Source organism: Nasonia vitripennis, chromosome 3 (assembly GCF_009193385.2).
Source record: "Nasonia vitripennis strain AsymCx chromosome 3, Nvit_psr_1.1, whole genome shotgun sequence".
Taxonomy (NCBI): domain Eukaryota; kingdom Metazoa; phylum Arthropoda; class Insecta; order Hymenoptera; family Pteromalidae; genus Nasonia; species Nasonia vitripennis.
Window position 1 is genome coordinate 11,195,242 of NC_045759.1, and position 19,426 is coordinate 11,214,667.

The 19,426-nt window shown below is 48.1% G+C and overlaps 1 protein-coding gene across 1 annotated transcript in view; it reads right to left on the reverse strand.

Annotated features, from left to right (window-relative positions):
* The window catches only part of LOC100119248 (nephrin), a 116,212-nt gene extending 97,018 nt beyond the window's left edge, over nt 1-19,194 (reverse strand). The window contains exons 1-2 of the mRNA XM_031926454.2: nt 18,526-19,194; nt 2,888-2,926 (exon numbers count right to left, since the gene is read on the reverse strand). Of these exons, the coding sequence (XP_031782314.1) occupies nt 2,888-2,926; nt 18,526-18,583 (97 nt within the window). The 5' untranslated portion in view covers nt 18,584-19,194. The remainder of the gene's footprint in view (nt 1-2,887; nt 2,927-18,525) is intronic.
* Between the last annotated feature and the right edge of the window lie 232 nt (nt 19,195-19,426).

Consider the following 19,426-nt stretch of genomic DNA (forward strand, 5'->3'; position numbering starts at 1 on the left):
AGCGCTCGGGCGATAAATTTTTCCTCCTCCGAGAGCCAGGGACAGCGTCAGTCGCGATAGTAGAGCAAGCGACGCGAGTTATTTCCGCGCGGGAGAAGGGCGCAAAAGCTTTCCGCGAATTCGTTATTTGGAATTCCGCGTTTAATCTGAGAGTTGAAAAAGCTCGCATCACAAAAATAGTACGGTTTTCTGACTTTCACATCTCCCTCTGGAAAAAAATCGTACGAGCATGGAAAAAGCTTCTTTTATCCCTGCTAATAAGCGTGTACGAAGCTTAGAGAAGAGGCAGAGAGACCAAAGTGGCCAGTGCGACAGTCATTAGGGCTTTGACGAGTAGCAGTCACTCTCGAAAAGCATCAGCGCCGGCAGCTAAGGTCGTGATATTCTTTGTCGCCCTCCCAGAGAGCGGCCCGCGCAAGTTCGTTAACGCGTGCCGCACTTAGCGTGCCAAAACTCTCATCGAACTATGCACTCGGCGATCCCGCTCTCCTCTCTAATCCTCCCCGGATCTTTACTTCGGTTATGGCTATTCGAGGGTGCCGCGCGCGCTATTAGGTCGATTTGTTCAAACTTTTGCCTCTGAGTTTCAGTGCGTGATTATTGCGCTTAGAGCCGTTTGCGCGCCGATTTCAAAACGTCGATTTAGGTATCGTCTCGCCGCGTCTGACCTTACTCAGGCTGTACTACTAGTTCACCCGAATGCTCGTTATTATGTTCCTTATTTTATCCCCAACGGAATCCATCTTCCCCGGATAATTTCACGGACGCAAGCTAACGAGATGAGCTGAAGTAGACGATAATTCATCGACGGGGCGATCTTTTTTCTCCCCGAGAGCCGTCAAGTCGCGAATTCTCAGGTCGAAAGAAGCGATGGTTTTTGCCGCCTCGACGCTCGGCTCGTCCTCGAGCTCTCAGTCATTTGTCTTTGGGGCAAGGGGTTATTATATAGGTGCATTAATAATCTTTCGGGGAGAGGCGATACCCTGTTGCGTAGTTTCTTGCTGAGTTGCGAAAAGCTCTTTGAAGGGTCGTCGAGGTAATTTTGTTGTTGTTCTCTCGCTCTGTTTTTAACGATTCTCCGGAATCGTTGGCGCTTGATTAACGATGGGGATCTATTTACGTGAAAAATTTACCCGAGAGTTTGATTGATAACGACGGGGCTATTTTAGCAACTTTTTTTCAATATTTGCATGCACTAACGAGCATACACGTTTCGATCGCCGACAGAGTGTGCAGCGGCGTTTTATTAAACATTTTCATATAACAAAGTCAAACAAATTGCTCCCAAATATGAAAAATACGAGTTCGCGAATTAATGATCGACTTCAATCACGTTTAAAAATCACTAAAATTAAAGTTTACTGACGACTTTAATTTCGGAATGGCATGAATTATTTAAACTTTCTTATCCGGCGCATAAGTACGCGGATCGATAAAATATATTTGTCAGTCGAGACGAGCTCGGGATCCTCATTTTATTAAAAACCAGGGCGAAGGAGAGAGAGCTGGTTCTTATTTACGCGCGTCCGAGATATGCAGCGAGAGAAAATGTATGCATAATTGGAAGTAGGTCTTGACGAAAAAGGAATTAAATTGCGTCGGATGTAATAAGTGTTCGATTTTTCAAGATATATAGAAGGGACCCGCCAAAAATCAAAACGAAAGTTCAAAGGACTAAGCTTTCTGTCGAAAAGAAGGCCGAAATAAGAGAAATTATGCGCGGAGAGAGTCGGGCGGGAATAAATAACGAAAAAGCGGCAGTTTGTTAGAAACTTGCGGGATCGGGAATAAAGGGCCGTGGTGGAAAGCCCCGGGAGAGAGCTGCGCGCGACAAAACTCGGAAGTTTGGCAAACCTTGAATTCACCTCGTCGTCGACGAACTAATTTATTCTTTCGCCTTTTATCGATAATCGAAGGGTCCCTATATACATAAAAAAGCCGCACCGCGGCGTCGAGGCCTCCTCTCCCCTCTCAAAATGCAGGAACAAAGTGCCCGAGATCATGAGACCAAGGAAATGAGTTTCGAACTTTTTTTCCAAGCTTTCCTTTTTACGCATCTCTCTTGCCCTCCCTCTCGCTTTCTCTCTCTCTCTCTCTCTCTCTCTCTCTCTCTCTCTCTCTCTCTAACTCTTGGCCTGCCTTTTCCTCCCTTTGCTTCATTACTTTTTCAGCGCGTGGCTCTTTTCGACGTTCTCTGTCTCTCTCTCTCTCCCTCTCTCTCTCTCTCTCTCTTTCTTTGACCTCGTACTTTCACGAAATGGAAGTTTACGTGACTTGGAAAGTTCCGAATCACGATTTTCGATGAATTTTGAAGAGCCGACGTAGGATGCATTATGCCCTCTTATCTTTAGCTCGGAGATTTACAGCCCCTGTTTCACAGCTCACACAAATGAGTAGAAAGAAAAGTTTCGAGCGTACGTAAACAAATCTCTAAGTGCATACCTCAACTTTTACCCCACGTGCGACGAATCGCGAAACCGCTTTCGCAACGCAATCGCATCAAAATCCGAGAGGTGTTTCCCAGCGACACAACGATATAATTCAATCTCTGCACGGAGGCGTCTTATAGATAGAGAGTCAAACAATACGCCCACGAAACGGACAAAGCAGCTGCCGAGTTAATAATCACGAGACGCGCTCATTTAGCTGCGCGCGCAGTGCAGTCCTTTCAAGGCACAAAAGCGACAGGACTCGTCTTTTTTCCCGTTGAGAGGAAAAAATTGCCGTGGAAGCCGACGGTAAATTTAATTTAGCCGCGCGCGACAATTGCAACTGTGGCCAACGCGCAGCGGGGGAGTCACGGCGGCGACGCGAGGGGCAAATTATAATTATCCTCGGGACTGTATATAATACGTGATAATGGATGAATGGGCTGTGTGGTACTTACGGACATTCGACGAGTCCGAGTGTGGGAGGTTTGACATACCTGTAACAGAAAGATGAAAAGATGTTATTCGTTATCACATAAATATTATTTACGGTGTAGGTACTTAAAAATAATTCAATAATTCGCATCGCGGATCGCGAACAATCGAAGCCCGACGTCTTTGAATTTCCCGCGGCCTATTCTCGGCTGACAATTATTCAAACTCTCGGCTGCAGCTGTCGCTCGAGTAAGCAAACTTCAGCGCCACCTTCTTCTCATTCGTGCATTCGCTGAAAATAAAATAAAAGCGAAGACAGCAAAAGAACAACAAACGAGTGAGTTGCTCTCGCGAAACTTTTTCAAAACCATTTTTGCACTCGGCCGCCGCCGCGCGCTCTGATTTGATCAAACTTCCCGCAAGTTCGCCGCGCTTTTCTTACACGCGGAGTGCGAGAGGGAGTGGGATTCCCGGGAGCGACTTAGTGCATATACATACTGCTTAGGGCGAGGAATCCCGCGGACAAGCGTTTCGATGAGCGAGGAAGAGGCGCCGGAATGGAAAAGTTTGCCGCAATTCATCACGAGAGAGGCGCGAGCGGTACTATTTTATGAGCTCGGTAGATCGAGAACTTTTTCGCCCGGTCATCTTCATAATCGACTCGGTATGCGTTGGATGTGGTTAATTACAGGTGCTTTTAGCTTTGTCATTTGTTTGCTTCTATTTATCTCTTGGGCGCGAAGAAACGACACTGAATGATCACCCGTCGCGAGGTGTAAACGCGCGTGTTGTATGATAAGTAGCGGTTATTATCGTTCGCCGCCGCCCCTCGTTAAGATGGGAATCATCGTTGGATTCTATACTACGGTGTGCGAGTCAAGAGGCTTCGAAGCTGAAAGACAACAATCGCTGGACTACTCGTTTTCATGCCTCTTGACTGCCCACCGGCCGCGAAATCTCGCGTGCGATCAGATAGCCGTGACGAGCCGGTGCGGCTACTTCAGCGGCTAGATTACTGTACCGACTGCTTCTTCGAGTTTATTAGAGACGCCCATGATTCTCTTTATGCTTTTAGTCACGCTTTTAAAGAGGGTTGCGATGTGATCTTTTTGTTGACAATTTCGAATGGACGTGTATGATGTGTTTTTATCTGATCGAATAAAATCTTGAACGTAATGAAATAAGAAGGTATTCGAATTGCAAATCTAAGGTTCGAATTATCAAACATTCGAGATGTCCAATAAATTACCAGTGAGCCACGAGTGCGAGTTTCTACTTCGGTGAACAATCCGACCGGGGAAAAAATATGGTCCAGCGCATCGTTGACTTTGACCCGCTTCGAGGCTCTGTTATTGTGTCCGACAAGATCTCCGAAACTCAGCCGAAAGTAATCTTCTGTATTTCGAAAACACAAAAGAAGCCGGTCTCCTAACCAGCAGCGACTCTCCGACCGATACATAAATCAGCCACTTTGTTCCGGAGAATGCACGCGCGAGCTCACGGCGCGGCAATACAGCGCAGCCTCGCGCGCGACAACGAAAAGAATCATCGATAAGCGCGTTGATCACACACACAAGCACCTCTATACAGCCAAGCGAACGCTCCGAGGCCGTAAATAACCCCAATGCGTAATAACTCGATGCTGTATGGGCGAAAACGATCATGGGCTAGTGGCGCGCTTAGGAGCGAACGACGCTATAGGCTTCGCCTAATGAATTGTTTCTAGGTGAGTGGAGAGAACTTATGTTGACCTGGATTCTCCCCGCAAGGAATGCGCGGATTTTAATACTATTATAATTAGTCGATTAGTTGATGTATAGCACGAAAGGGGCGATCAATTGAATGTGGACGGTTAGAAAAGCGCGGCTGGGTTATTTAAGCTCTGATGCAGTATTGATCGCGCGGCGATGATCGTTCGAATGGCGAAACGAGTCGATTCGGATTATTTTTACCGCCAGATTTATTAGCAATTTAGATTACGATTCGGTCTTTATTTAGTGAACAGTGTGGCACTGATTTAGCTGTACGATTTACGCCAGTAATTACGGATGTTTATTCCTTACAATAGCAATGACGTCCAACAATTATTCGCTTCGTATACACAACGGTTTTTCAATAGATAAACGCCAAAACCGATCGATTTGACAATCGCGAACTGATGAACAAGGCTAAAATATTATCGCTAATTGGGGCGCGTTTAATTATCATTAAAGCGCTCGCAGAATATAGCAGCTTGGCAAACAGTCAAAAATGGATTTCCGCGTGCAGCTCAATACCGGCTACGAACGTATATCGACGAACGTAGTCAAATTTTGAAACAGTTGCGCGATAATTTGCAAATGGACGCTCGAACGTTCGAGTAACGAGTTTGATCGGATTGCATGAGCTTTCGTTTCTAAAACAATTGTAGCAACCATTCAAATCACGTCGATTGCTAGTTTAATTAGCACGAATTGCGATCATGCATCGTTTTATTAAGATGACGCTATAATTTCAATTATCGAACCGTGGCTTGACTTTAAGTTACTATTACTCTAGTTTCATACTACTGGGCCCAGTTTTAAGTGGCGCAATCAAAATAGTTTTCAGTGCAGCGGGATGTTCAATGTAAATGGCAATACGCGCGGAAGTGGCTCTTAACCATGCACTTCGAATTAGAAACTCATTACGAGAGGATTATGGCCGAAAACAATCGTCCAGTCATATTTCCGTTTTTATTGGCTCTATTGTTCGGATGCACGCGATAGTTCCGAAAATAAAATAAAGCAAGTTTTGCGTCTCTACTATCGGACACCGGCTGCTCTAACGAAGTCAGCTATATTTATTTGGTAAAGAGGAGTTATTCGATATCAGTCGCGGGAAAAAAAATTGCTCAGCCCCGAGGCATCCAAATCCCTCAACATCAAAGCTCCGGATGGAGTTAACTACAGCGCAGCGCCGCGGTGGCATCAATCGCACGAAAAAAAGATAAGAATCGAGCAATGACACGCGATTCCGGGCTCTCGTCGCTTCGCCTGTGCGCGAGTCTTACGAGATTCGATCAATTTCCCGAATCGGAAAAAGGGATTTCAAGCAGCGCGACGCTCGCTACAGGTTATAGAGAGAAGCGAAAAAACGAGGGACGATCACGAATTTGAAAAGTACTACAGCTACTGCCCGACTTCGCGGAAGATTTCACTGGAAAAAAAGGGAACAAGAGTGAAAGGCTCCAGTTAAACCGTCTGTTTTGCGCGTGATCGCCTACGGCGGTATAGGAGGATTAATTCCGCGTCCATCAACGAAATTGGCGCTATAAGTGATACGAACGGGAACCTTTGACATTTACTCGCTGGCGAACGAGACTTTTTGCAGTGAAGCTTATATGCCTTTGCGAGAAGGACGTGGTAAAGGTATCATGCGATGCGTGGAAATTATGGAATTTCGTATAATTGAGTCATCTATATCCGGTTTAATATCCGTGCAAGCAGCAATTTTTCAAATAATTTTCTAATTATCAAGCGAGATTAACATCAAAATTCAGGACCTACATCGTATTAATCAAGCTGTACAACAAAGCATACATTATCGAGATTAATATAGGCAGCTCGACGATGCGAGATATTAAATAGGTTTGATATCGATTGAAATTCAAAAAACACGTTAATTTTACGTTAACGTCATTTTCACAAAGGCCCGTATAATTAATAATACATTAATATTTAGGCATGTCCATTAATAATTACAAACGCAATAACGCGCGAAATTAAAACGGAAAAATTTCAGAAGGACTTCTCCTTTAGGACTTTACACAAGCCCGGAAAAATCTCGCCTAGGCTAAGGGACAGTCGTGGCAGTGATTCGGCTCTTTATAGCAATGCAAAGGACTGAGAGAGAGAGAGAGAGAGAGAGAGAGAGAGAGAGAGAGAGAGAGAGAGAGAGGGGGGGGAGGGAGACATAACAATCGCGATCATTCGATGCGCGCAGCGGGTCCGCGAGTCGCTCGACCGCGAACACTCTGTTTGTCCGTCCATGAAAATACTGATTTTGTTGTTTCAGCGAATATTCGCTCACGCCGCCTGGAAACTCCGCGCACACGCGTATATTCCGCCACATAAACTGCTCGGCCCCGAGTCCCACTCTCTCCTCTGTATTGGTGCGTGTATACCTTATAGGTGTATGTATATGTGCGGAGGTGCAGTGGATGTACACGAAGCCCGGGTTTGAGCGCATAAATACGCGGAGATCGAGGGGGTAGGTATAACGCAAGTTTACGTCGTTCCGGTAAATATATTTGATGTTACTTTTTAGAAAATTGATTGGTCCAAAGAGAAATATCCTCTTGTCTTCCTCTCCCCCTCCTCCTCTCTCGTTCTGCTTGTCCCGTACACAAGCGACTTTTCCGCACGCTATAACTCTCCTTTGATACTACGTTCCCCTCATATTTCACATAATTCTCTTTTATTAGCCATGGGTCCTCCGCCATTCTTTTAGCTCGAGCGCTCGCTCGCTCGCGCGCGGGGATAATTACTCGGCTCTAATTTCTCGAGTCATCATTTTATCGAAATAACGAGCGATAAATCAAGCTGATAATTTATTTTCGAAGCTCGCACGCCCCTGCCGTTTCTCCGAGGAATTATTTATGTCGCAATAAGTTGGGCAATATCTGTCGCGCTCAACTTTGTGAGGAAACAGCTGATTTTTCCGGCAGAGTATACGAGAAATCAATTTTTAAACCACGCGAAATATAATACGCACACGAGGAGAAGCGTGAAATTAAGTCTCGCTCGCGTGGAGTATATAACATATACGTGCTGCTGCCATGAACAACGAGTGACATCAATTATTTGTCAAGCTGGACGAAAGGTCACGTTTTAATATTTATGTCTTTCTCGTCTGTCCCGTCGAGTTCTTTCTTCGCTAAGTTTCTCTATATATTTTGCCTCCGGTCGCGTCCGCGCTGCTCTCACTGTGCTGTATACTGGCCGAGCTCTCTATTTCTATCTCCTGCAATCTTTCTCTGTTTGCTTGTCGCGCTATCCGACAGATGCGCCTTTTTGCATTTAAGATTTCTCTCTGTCTGTCTGTCTGTCTCTCTCTCTCTCTCTCTCTCTCTCTCTCTCTCTCTCTCTCTCTCTCTTTCACCCTTGCTGTTGCTGCTGCAGCTGTCGGTAAAAGAGAAGAAAATTGATGATTCAGCAGCGAGAAAGTCGGAGCTTCTAATTGGAAAACTCAGCCCGGCTGGAAAATATATTTTTCCCTGTGTGCCCATCAGAGGGAGAAAATGCGTAATGGAGATTAAATCACCTCGAAATTCAGAGAATTGTATTTTATATTTTATTTTTTAAAAGGTTTGGAGTTTATATTGGTGTAAAAACGAAATTGCAAAATATTCGATGTTATATTTGTGGCCGGTAAAAGCTACATATAGCCCTCTTTATTCCTCGTGCATTTTTTATTTTTCGATGCGAAGATAAAATTTGCTTCGAGCCGACGATTTATTCATTCAAAAAATGAAACCGCGCGCGCTGACCTACATCCGCGTGCCCGCGCCCTTTACGATTATGCACTGTTAAATTGTTCGCTTGAACGTAAAAAATGCAATTTGCAAGTAAAAGCTCGATGATGATTCAAGATTGAATCCTGAAAAGCTAGCTTATCCGCTAAAAGCGCGGAAGCCCATACACGGTGCAGTAGCTAGCCGCAAAGAAGTGTCACCGGGGAAATTGCGCCGCTGTCCCCGCAAGGTTCGGCAGCTTTGGGCCCGTCGCCAAACTTCAGCAGTAGCGGCGCGCGGGCGAGCATTGACTTGTCCAGCCGTTTTTGGCTTCGCTCTATCCCCGGCTTTTAAACGGACAACTCGCGAGCCGGACGCCCGAGTTTGCCCAAGTTTTTATTGGGGATGAAAGGGGGATTTTTCTCTTGGCCGCGCGAGTTTCAGTCGAGCCGAAGTTTTCGAGCTGCGACCGATGGGGAGCTCGAGCCAAGTGTTCTAATTTTAATTGTTCGGATAATCGCTTTGTCCATAGAGCTTCGATTCTTTTTCTCAAACACAGGAAACTCGACGACGATTGAAATAACCTGATTCGATTTTGAGGTTCCATTACAGCGCGCTTGTGTGGGGCGTATGACGAATCGTAATCAGTTATTATTATCTTGGCTTTGGATTTTGAGTGAATCGGAAACGATAATGCGCTGTATACAGCAATTGACTAATGGAAACCCGCAAATTATTCATCATTCTAATGGAACACCGACTAACAAACACGCACACTCTCTCGAAATTCAGAATCACATTCGTGCGGGTATAATCCCACGAGGCGCAACAACAGCCGCAAAGTTCGAGCGTTCAATTATACACGAGTTCGCGTAGTCGCTATCTAATCTTAATCCGTCTCGTTGATGAAAATAAACGAGAGCTATGTAGAATAGAAAAAAAAACCGCGAGGATGACCGCACGTCGCACCTGCGCGAGACGTCCCTCGATCGATTTATGTACATATAGGTATGCGTGTGCAGCGCGCGGTCAACCGCACTTATATACTCCGACGCACGGATGCCGTCGTTAAAGTTTAGCTCTCACTCGAGAGAAAGAGAGAGAGAGAGAGAGAGAGCGCTTATACACATGCGAAGCGATTGACGGCTACCGTGTAACGATAACTTGTTTATTAGACGCTCCCTCGGCCGTAGCGCCGCTAGCCGCTTCCTGTACAATTACGCGCAGCGATCGTTAAGGACTGTAGTAGAGGCGAGCGAGCGGAGGGTCTCCGCGCGGTTTTAGGGCTCGTTTATTTTTTCTCTCTCACTCTCTCTCTCTCTCTCTCTCTCTCTCTCTCTCTCTCTCTCATCGCGCCGAGGCGGAAGGTGCGTGCGATTCGCTGATTACGGGGAATTAATGGCGCTACTCGGCTCTCCGAGTTGATACTCTGTTGCTCCGGGAAATGATTTACGTCCCTGGGCTATTTTTTCGAGAAGTTTATTCTCCCTCGCCGCCTCTTTTCCGCGAGCCTCGAAATTTACGACGCACGCGGCATCATCTCGCGAGGTATTACGTATAGGCCCGTCGGAATTATGAAAGCGGCGCACATTCCGGGGTACGAGCCACGCGTGCACGTGTGTGTGTGTGTGTATGTATGCAGCGACGACGACGACCAGTCAAAGTTTCGCGCCGGCCGATACGCGAGTGTGCGACGACTCCCCTGGAAGCACTTTGGATAATGGCCGACCGAAAAGCGCCGGGTAGCCCGCCTCTCTCGTAAGTTTCGCCGCTATCATCCCTCCGGTGTCTTCCGCGCGCCATTATACGAGGTAAGTTTCTTCAACTGGCCCGTTATGCTCACCCCCGCCCCCTCGCTTTCTCGCTTTCTCCCTCTCAGCCGGTAGTCAAAGTAGCGCTTCGCGTATGGGAAGAGAGCACGAATATCCTTATAATTAACAGGCGATTTCCCGACTGCGCGAGTAGGAGCGAGCGAGCTTTTCGAGGGCCGCTTTTTGAGGGCTGCAGTAGACTATTGCTGCTGCTACTGACGGCGTTGATGAATGTTTGGACGCGGCGCGGAGTAATTAGTCGGGGGGATGCTTCAGTCGAAAGTATGCTACTTCGACACCGACTGCAGACGTTTACTTTTGACCCGGGATTATGCGCGAAGACCGATGAATGATGGGATAATAATTCCGCTTATTAACGCGCTGCCGCTGCTGCGCGGGAGATTGATGAATTTGACCTTATGTAAATAAGCGAGTAAACGATGTAAATACCTGCCTCAATTACGGCGAATATAGCCGCAGGCTCTCGAATAACCCTGAATCATCGTCGTGTACTCAAATCAAGAAAGTATATAATAAGTACATAACCCCCCCCCCCCCCCAAAGTCGATGTTTACAAAAGCGAAGCCGGCCGTAAACACGCAGAGAGCGCCGATGGGTAAGGAATATAAGAGGACAAATCTCCCCGCCCCCGTGCGTCTCGCCGCGTTTTTCAAAACGTAATTCCGCGTTTCCTTTTTTACTCTCGGCTTCTCTTCGTCCGCAGCACTCGCAGATGCTCGACGTCCATTCGCGAAAGTACAACCTTAAGTCACGTACGTGTGCGGAATTCCCGACCGCGGCATAACTTTGCCGGCCGCGCGAGTGGATCCTGCGTGTGAGAGAAAAGGCTCTTTCTCAAATATAAATCAGCCAAATTTTGCCCGGCGAGGGAAAGGGAGCTGACTTTTATCCACTTTAGACCGATGCCACGGCTTCTTCGTGTGTGTAGATGGGGGGGGGGGGGTAGATTTACGCGGCCGGAGGGTAACGCGCTTATGTTCGTTTTCGCCGAAATGAGGGACTCGAGATTCGCCGACGGGAGGAGGGTTGGCAAAGGGAACTGAAATTTTGATGAAGCGGGCTTGCTCGCTTGCGATATTAATAGGGCTGCCGATATGCTGTGTGTTTGGTTTTACTTCGGTCACCGTGATTTTTTTTTTCGTCGACGTGAAAAATTCTTCCGGTTGCGTGATGCGAATCAAGAGTATGCGCGCGTCCGACCGGACGTTGACCTATACTACTGGAACTGGCCCGAGCGACAATTTTGGCGAGAGATAAACTTGCTCTACTTTTTCAAAATCCGTAAAGCACGCAACAGCAGAATCGCCGTAAACATGCATATTTCAAGCGCGTTCCGCTAAATTCGGCTGCTCTCGAGCCATGTTTATCGCGCGCCGGGAGCAAATATTAATCGCCGCCGGGCGGTGCAGCAGCGGCCAAGTGCGTAAATTAGTCCCTCGAAAACGCGTTATAAATACCAATATTTGATTTTGCCACGGACTATTATATCGGCTAATTGGACCCACTAATTTAATACTTGCGCGGCATAGAGGGGACGGCGACTCGAATTAGCGCGCGTAAATAGCGTTTTATCCGGCGATAGTATGCAAATGATTTCGCCGGTTATTCGCCGGGGATAAATCGCGCTAGAACGCGTTAATTGGCCCGGCGAAGAAATTGAATTTAGCGTTGCTTTAATCGCCGCTCGGCCAGAGCTCCGTGTTTAAGCCTCGTAAAAATAGATTTTTCGTTTCTAGCGCGGTACACGGCTATATCCTGTAATGAATATCGAACTCAGTGTGTTGTTGCTGCTGTAGCTGCGCGTGGATATGCGTGTTATTAAATGTTTTCCGAGTTCGAGGAGCGAAACACGGAAATGTAGAGAGAGGAAAAATGGAAAAAAGCGACTTTCTATAGGAGAGTCGCGCGCTAGTCTGCACTTATCTCGTCAGACGTCACGACAGCCTATCGTGTCACTGAGCGCGCACGAAAGAGTCGATACATACATGTGCGTAATTGCGGCCGCGCGAGTTTATATATGGACTATAGACTATCGGTTGTGTCGTGAGCTTTTTTGCAGCAGCAATTTAACTTCTGCTGCAGAGTTGCCAGGTGTGTTCTATGGGTACACGCGCGCAGATGCGCTCCTTCATTTCAAACAAAGCTACCGCGCTGTCATTGTGATCTCCGCCCTGTGTATAGCTATAACTGTATTCGAAAACTGCGAGATTGAAAGTACGTCCGCGCACGAAGAACGCGAGCAGCGTAATTAGTCGATCCGACGCATCAGCGGCTTCCTCCGAGTTTGGCCTGGGATGGCAGCAGTCAATCTCGCTAATTGTCGCGAGTGGAAGAGAGAGAGCTGAGCCCTTTGTGAAGTATATATACACCGGGAATGCAAACTCCTAGACGAGAGCGCGGCTCTAGATTGCGCGATGCCTCGAATTAATTGGATCAGTCTAATCAGGCTATTGGATGTTTCTAGCTGCGCAGTCGCTGCCGGCGGGTAATAGCTGTTGGCACTTTCGTGTACGGGGGAGAGTAGCGGAGCTAGTTTGCAGCCGAGAAGGAGGAGGTGTCGAAGGGCGAAAGACCATCAGGTTCCGATGTTTGCCTCGAAGGAGCCCGGGACGCAGACGATGAGCGCGAGTGCTTTGGCTCTCGTTGCTAATTCGAGGAGGGATAGGTTAAACACTGCCAGAGAGCGCTGAGGAGAGAACGCGGTCTGCGGAATTTCAGAGAAAACATCGGCAAAATTGAAATGCCTCGCACGTAATGGACTCGCAAGCTGCGGCTAAATACACGGGCTGCTCGAAAATTTCACTCTCACTATGTATATACACGCGCGAAGGGAGATTGAAGTGCAGCGGTGCACCTACACGTCGAGGGTATATCCTGAGAAACGCTCTCTCTTTCTCTTCCGTATTATTAAGTTGTTAGGGAGTTTGCGTAGTATTCGTTAGCGCCTATCGATTACCGCGTTACACGTGAATAGTCATAATGCCTTATTAGCTCACATGCGCACACGATAACTTATCCGCGGCTGAAAAAATTCGTCGGACTCGGCCGAGCAAGAGGTCAAATTTTTGAACTAGCACCTTTTTTGAAAAACTAATGTACACCCGCCATCTCGACGGTCGCTTTACACACCGCGTAGCTGCTTTCGCAGGGAATCAAAGCGATGAAACGACAATGATGAAACTGAATTAAAAACGATAGACGTCAAAGGTCTCTCTCTCTCTAGCAGCAGAGATCCATTTCAGCGGCGCACGCTCGACGTCTGTCATTACGCGCGCTTGTTTTTTTCCTTCCTCCCGCCGCCTGAGAATACTCGTTAACGAGATAATTAGAGCTCCGCAGCGGTGAATATACACGTTCGCCTATACATGTATGCATATACCTGTAGTTCGATGGCCTTTCGCAACGGGGCCGGAAACCAAGAGAGAGCGGCTCGGATAATTAAATTTTTCGTTTCTTTTTGCCCGGCGCGGAGCACACGAGAGAGAGAGAGAGAGAGAGAGAGAGAGAGAGAGAGAGAGAGAGAGAGAGAGAGAGAGAACTACACACGCCGATGTTTATATTCGGCTATATAACTCGCTGTATATATATTAATTCCGTTTCCTTCGTTCGCGTGCTGCTGCTGCCGCCGCCGCGCTGACTTTTCATAATTTCGCGCGGGCACCCGACAGAGTGTGAGAGGGAGATTTTCTCGTTTCGGTTGACGTATTTCAATATCGCATTGTGTTTAATTTTGCTGTTTGAGCGAATATGTATGCTCGTCGGCGTCGGCGTCGTCGTTGTCGCTGCGCGACTATCGGACTGGAACGAAATCGGCTCGTTAATGATTCGCGAATTTACAATGCGACGATGGCTGTCGTTGTTCGGGGAATAAAGATTTAGAGAAATACGCGTGCTCGAACGTTAAATTGAACGACAGTCGGCTGCAATTATGCGACCGTTTCGAATATATTATAATGCATTTATATATTGTACAGTGAAAAATTATTCGAGAGCGAACAAAGCACTGCTCTCTTCGACGACAGATCGCGAAGCCGCGATTGCGCAAGATACACATAGCAGCACTTTTATACTTCGAATTCCAGATCTCCTCCTCCACAAGCGCCTATAATAACGAACGCACACACGAGGAGGGAGAGAGCGCGCGGAGCTCGTAAATATCACCGGCCGTTTTAATTAAAAGCCCGTATCAATGCGCGTAAGCGGCGTTTAATTAAAATCAGCGTATTACGCTGTATTTCCCGCGAAAAACGAAGACAGCGGGAAATAACCGAGGCGCGGCCGAAAGGTCGAAAGCCACCGCTGTTGGGATTATGAGCCCGTGCGCTCGCTGCTCGCGAAGTTTCGGATGGAAAACCGCGAAATGCGTTCTCTCTCTCTCTCTCTCTCTCTCTCTCTCTCTCGCGGAGAGAAACTTTAACTCGGGCTCACTGGGCGTCGAGTGTATTTCGTAATTGCACCGGGGTATTTTCGGCGAGTATAGCGCGAGCGAGAGCGCGCGCTATTCAAAAATTGATCTCACGAATCAGAGCACAAAGTGCGGAACACGCTGCAGTTCGCAGCGCTCTACGTCTCTGCAGAGTCAAACGCAAGCGTCGAAAGAGAGAAGAGAGGAGAGAGCGAGAGCAAGCAAGCGGCCGGTGACTTTGGGACAAGTATTCGCGGCGCGCTCGGAAAGCTCTTTGGAAAGTTCGTAAATATTTATAGGAGCGAGCCGGGGCGGCCGTGGGAAATTTCTCAAGTGCATCGTTCCCCCGCGTGTATTTACGCGTGTCTCTCACTCAAGTCCACTATAGCCGCGCTGTGTATATAGAGAGGCACGGCCCTCTCCGCTTCGATATGGCGGTTTACGACATTTAAATAGTTCAGCGTAGTCCGAAGAAAAACTTTGGCTATCCGCGGAGCTCCGCGAAAATCGAGTGGGACGAGCTACTCCGTGGAGCTTTTACTATTTCACTCTCGTGGCGTTTGTCATTCTTATAGCGCTACGTTACGTTTCCCCGTTCTCTACTCCGCGAGTTTCTTTCATTAGCTACGGAGAAATGTACCGCCGCGTCGCCGCTTCTCACAGTAAAAATAGGCGATTACAGAAAGTTCGCACGAGTTTTTCTCTACCGACGCTATCTGATAATGAGACGAACGCCCTGCTCGTTACACGTCTGCAGCCGATACATCGCATTGATTTCTCACACGAGTAACGTTCGCAAAAGAACATTCATCACACGCACACACAAGGCGGCCTCTATCCGCGCGCGGCATATCGCGAATGAAAAATCGCTCGCTGTAAAACAGCGATTGGCCACATCCTATACTGTATACACTTGCAGAGCGGTGTGCCCAGCTCCGTTGCCGAAACCGCCGGTTTAAGGATGCGTCGTAAAAAAGTTTTATGCTTTTTGCTCGAGAGAGAGAGAGAGAGAGAGAGAGAGAGAGAGAGAGAGAGAGAGAGAGAGAGAGAGAGCTATGGTATATGGGTGTACCATGCGAGAGCCTGAAAATGGAGTACACTGTTGAAATTATGAATGAGCTCGCTGCCGCGCTCTCTCTCTCTCTCTCTCTCTCTCTCTCTCTCTCTCTCTATCTCTCTCTCTCTCGGATTTGCATACAAAGACCGTTGACGCTCGCGATCGATACTCTTGAGTTTTTTCGAATTGTTTTTACGCACTCGGCAGGCATTGCAAAACGTTCATTCGTGTAAAAGAGGAGGAAAAAAAAAGAAAAACGCGTGTCGCAATTATCCCAGGCGCGCACTCGAGTTCTTTATAAGTACGCGAGCGCGGCTTAAACGCGAGCCATCGCTTCTCGAAAAAGGAAGATTATCCAGCGGATATTATCCAATTATCCCACGACCTCGGACGTCGCTCACCGCGCACACACACTCGCACTTCCTCCGAGAGGATCGCCGAATCTACATTAGAATAATGCGGCCGTAAAAGAGTGAATCGACACGATGACTCGGCGAGAAACTTGCCAGAATTCGTGCGGCGACATCGGCCGACTAATTGAAGAAATCTTTTACGACTGGAAGATAACTAGAAGAAAAAAACGGCATGTGAATATGCCTGTAATACAACAGCCACCGTTGCTTATCTCAGTACGGCCTCTTGGCAATAATATCCAGTACTGTCAGCATGCCTGCGATACTGCCATCCTCTGAAGAAGAAGAACAAGAAGAAGAAGCCTATATACATGCACGGGATCCTATTCACCGATATGTTAATCAGAAGGCGGAGCAGCAGCGGCAGCAGACACCGCAGGTGCGTCTTAACCGACTTTCAAGGCCGAGCGAGCACGGGGCGCCTACAATATGCTTCCGCCGCTCTCTCGTACACTCCTCGCGAGCCGTCCCAAGATTTTTCAGGGGGCTGAAGAAGCCCCCGGTTCCGGTGCGCTGCCCCGTGTGGGATTCTCCCACGAGCCGCCGCGACTATCGCACTTGCTCATCTATATGTGCGCCGCGGCTGCTCGCTGCCGCTGGCGCGAAAGAGCTGAGACGCAAAGGCGCTGAGCTGATGTGATTGCGAATTTCGCGTGTAATTGGGCTGAGAGCTGCGTCCGCAGCACGTAATCGGGTGATGCTGTTTTTATATTACCTTTATCTTTATACGGAGCTGCGAAGGAATTAAGAAGTCGTGAAAGTATATTACACGTCGTTTAAAAATTGGGTTAGGCTCGGCTGAGCTCAGATTTTCGCACCGAAATCTTATACGGCGCTTCCGGAGCCGCAGGAAATATTAAGTCGCTCTTGCCGCCGCACGCGTGAGAATGTATACCCTTTCGTTCACGCTAGCAGCGCTGTGTGGCTCGATGCTACGAGAGTAATTTTTAAACGGGAGATCGATTTTCGAGAGAGCGGTGTTATTTGGACCTGTTTAGCGCTGAAGAGGTCTGTTGTACACATACGTGCGTGTGTGTGTGTGAGAGAGAGAGAGAGAGAGAGAGAGAGAGAGAGAGAGAGAGAGAACGAAACTCCGTTTCCGAGCACTCGGTGTCAAGTGTGCTTCTCACGCCGATGATTGACGTCGCGTTTCACAGTTAGATCTTTTTTCCCGACTCGCATTATACACTGTACACAAATTTCAAAAGTCTCTGCGCGCAGATAAAGGCCCAACCGCATGGAGACTCGAATTAAATCAACGTTACGCATACGTACGCTCTGTATAAGCATAGCGCAGGGTCGATGACAGCAGGCGTATAAAGTTCGGTATGCTTTGGCCGCGATAAAGTAATGCGATGAATCCAGCAGCAGCAGCTCATCAGTAATTGTAGGTATTTCGCGTCGCGTCACTGATACGATTAACGAGTATGGAACGTGATTCGGTAAAGGGGCGTATTAGGCCAAGAGGGAATAGATGGCGCGCGCAGTGATTCCGATCGAGCGCCGAGTGATATTCTCTCTGCGACGCTGCTCCAGATTTTTCTCGCTCTCTTGTGGCGCTTTCGCGAGCGAAAAAGGAATGATATTAACAATAGCGCCGCGCCTTTAAACTGGTTACACAATAATCCGCGAGTGGAGAGTATTGCGTTCCCTCTCTCGCGATAAATGTAAAAAAAGGGGGAGGCGCATATATGCAATATATTGCAGCTTTCAATTTAGAATACTGTAAAACGTTTGTGAATGAATACTCGAGACTTTTAACGATGTAATAAAGCTTTATATCGCGCTCGGGCGCGTTTAACCGTTATATTCCGCAGCGCGCTTCGAATTCGAAACGAATATTTTTTTCCGCACCCAGCGCGCGCATCGTTCGTGATAATAAGCGAGGATGATTGTTAAAGTCCTGAAATTGCTGCTCTCGCTCACTTTTTTAATATCGGTTTAGCCCCGACCGCGAATGTTTATTCATATACGCTGCTACGCAAGGGCACGCGTTTACGTCGAGATTAAAAAATTCTAACCAATATAGTCCGGCTCACTCGATTACAAAGTTTTCTGATTTATGCAGCTGGAAGGGAGAGAAGAGCGGCGGCCCCTGAGCAGCGCAGCCGAGGGTTTAATGCATCTTAAAGCAGATGCACGCTCGCTCGGAGGCTTCTCTTTTTTTTGCGCGAAACACATATCGCACGCACTTTCGGGGGGAAAAATCGATGTCCGCGTGAAATATGGGCCGCACATAGCGGAGAGCAGCTGTCGCTGCTGGAACGACGCGGCACTGCATGGAATATGCGGGAAGAACGGAATAAACCGCGAGCAATTTCTCATCACCAATAAAATTTCGCGAGAGTCGCATACCTGGTGCACTCGGGGGGCGTGCGATTTAATAAAATATCGGAAAATTCTTCCGGGGCACACACGCGCGCCTTTTGCCTTGTACAGTATCGCAATGGTAGGAGGAGAGTAATGGCATATTAAACTTACACAAAACGATTACGCATTGCAAGAACTTGTAGGGCGAGAATTTAATCCTTGCACACATTTCTTCTCGAGATACTTCATCACTTGCACAGGACAACAATCACGACTCTCTCCTCGCTCTCTTTGGCGCACGTCACACACAAAACTCTCTTATATACTCCAGATCAGAAAATCTCCATCACACTGAACGACGTTGACTGGCGTGCTAGAGTTTCAATTCGGCATATTATCCCTCGCCGGTTAGGGAGGAAAAATTCCGCAGAGTCCGGAGAACGTGTTCAGAGCTGCCGATGCCGCTGTGGATCATCGGCACGTCGCTGCACAATCGATACTCGCGCGTTTTGTCTCATTCATGCGAGCGAACGAGCAAGCGCTGCACTGTCACTGCTTATGCACACTCGAGTCACAACGCTGCGCGGAACAACGTGTATGCCACTGCACTAGCTGTAGGGGGAAGAACGCACTCAGCAGCATCAGCAAGTGTAATCCATCCTCGTCGCGGCGCGCTCCCGTACATCCAGGCGCAAAAGCAAGGCAAGGCGCTCGCAGGCTGCTGCTGCTCCTTTCTCTCTCTCTCCCTTCGATTGTACAGAGCGAGTGTGCGGAGGAGCGTGTGTACTGGAACGGGGCGACGATACGTGTCGACGGCTCGGCGGCACGCACGGGACTGGAGCGGCCGCGGCGCTCTGGAACGGGCGGCGCGGCCCCCGAGACTCGGCGCAGCTCCGCCAGCTGGCGCTACTCGCTCCTCCTCCACGAGATCTGCGTCAGTCGCGGCGGCCAAGAGAGAGTAGGGAGCACACGCACGCAGTTCTTATTTTAGGTAGCTGCTAGCTGCCTGCTGCTATACACGATATCTGCGGCTTTCTCAGCGGGAGTAATGGGAGCTGAGCGAGAGGCAGAC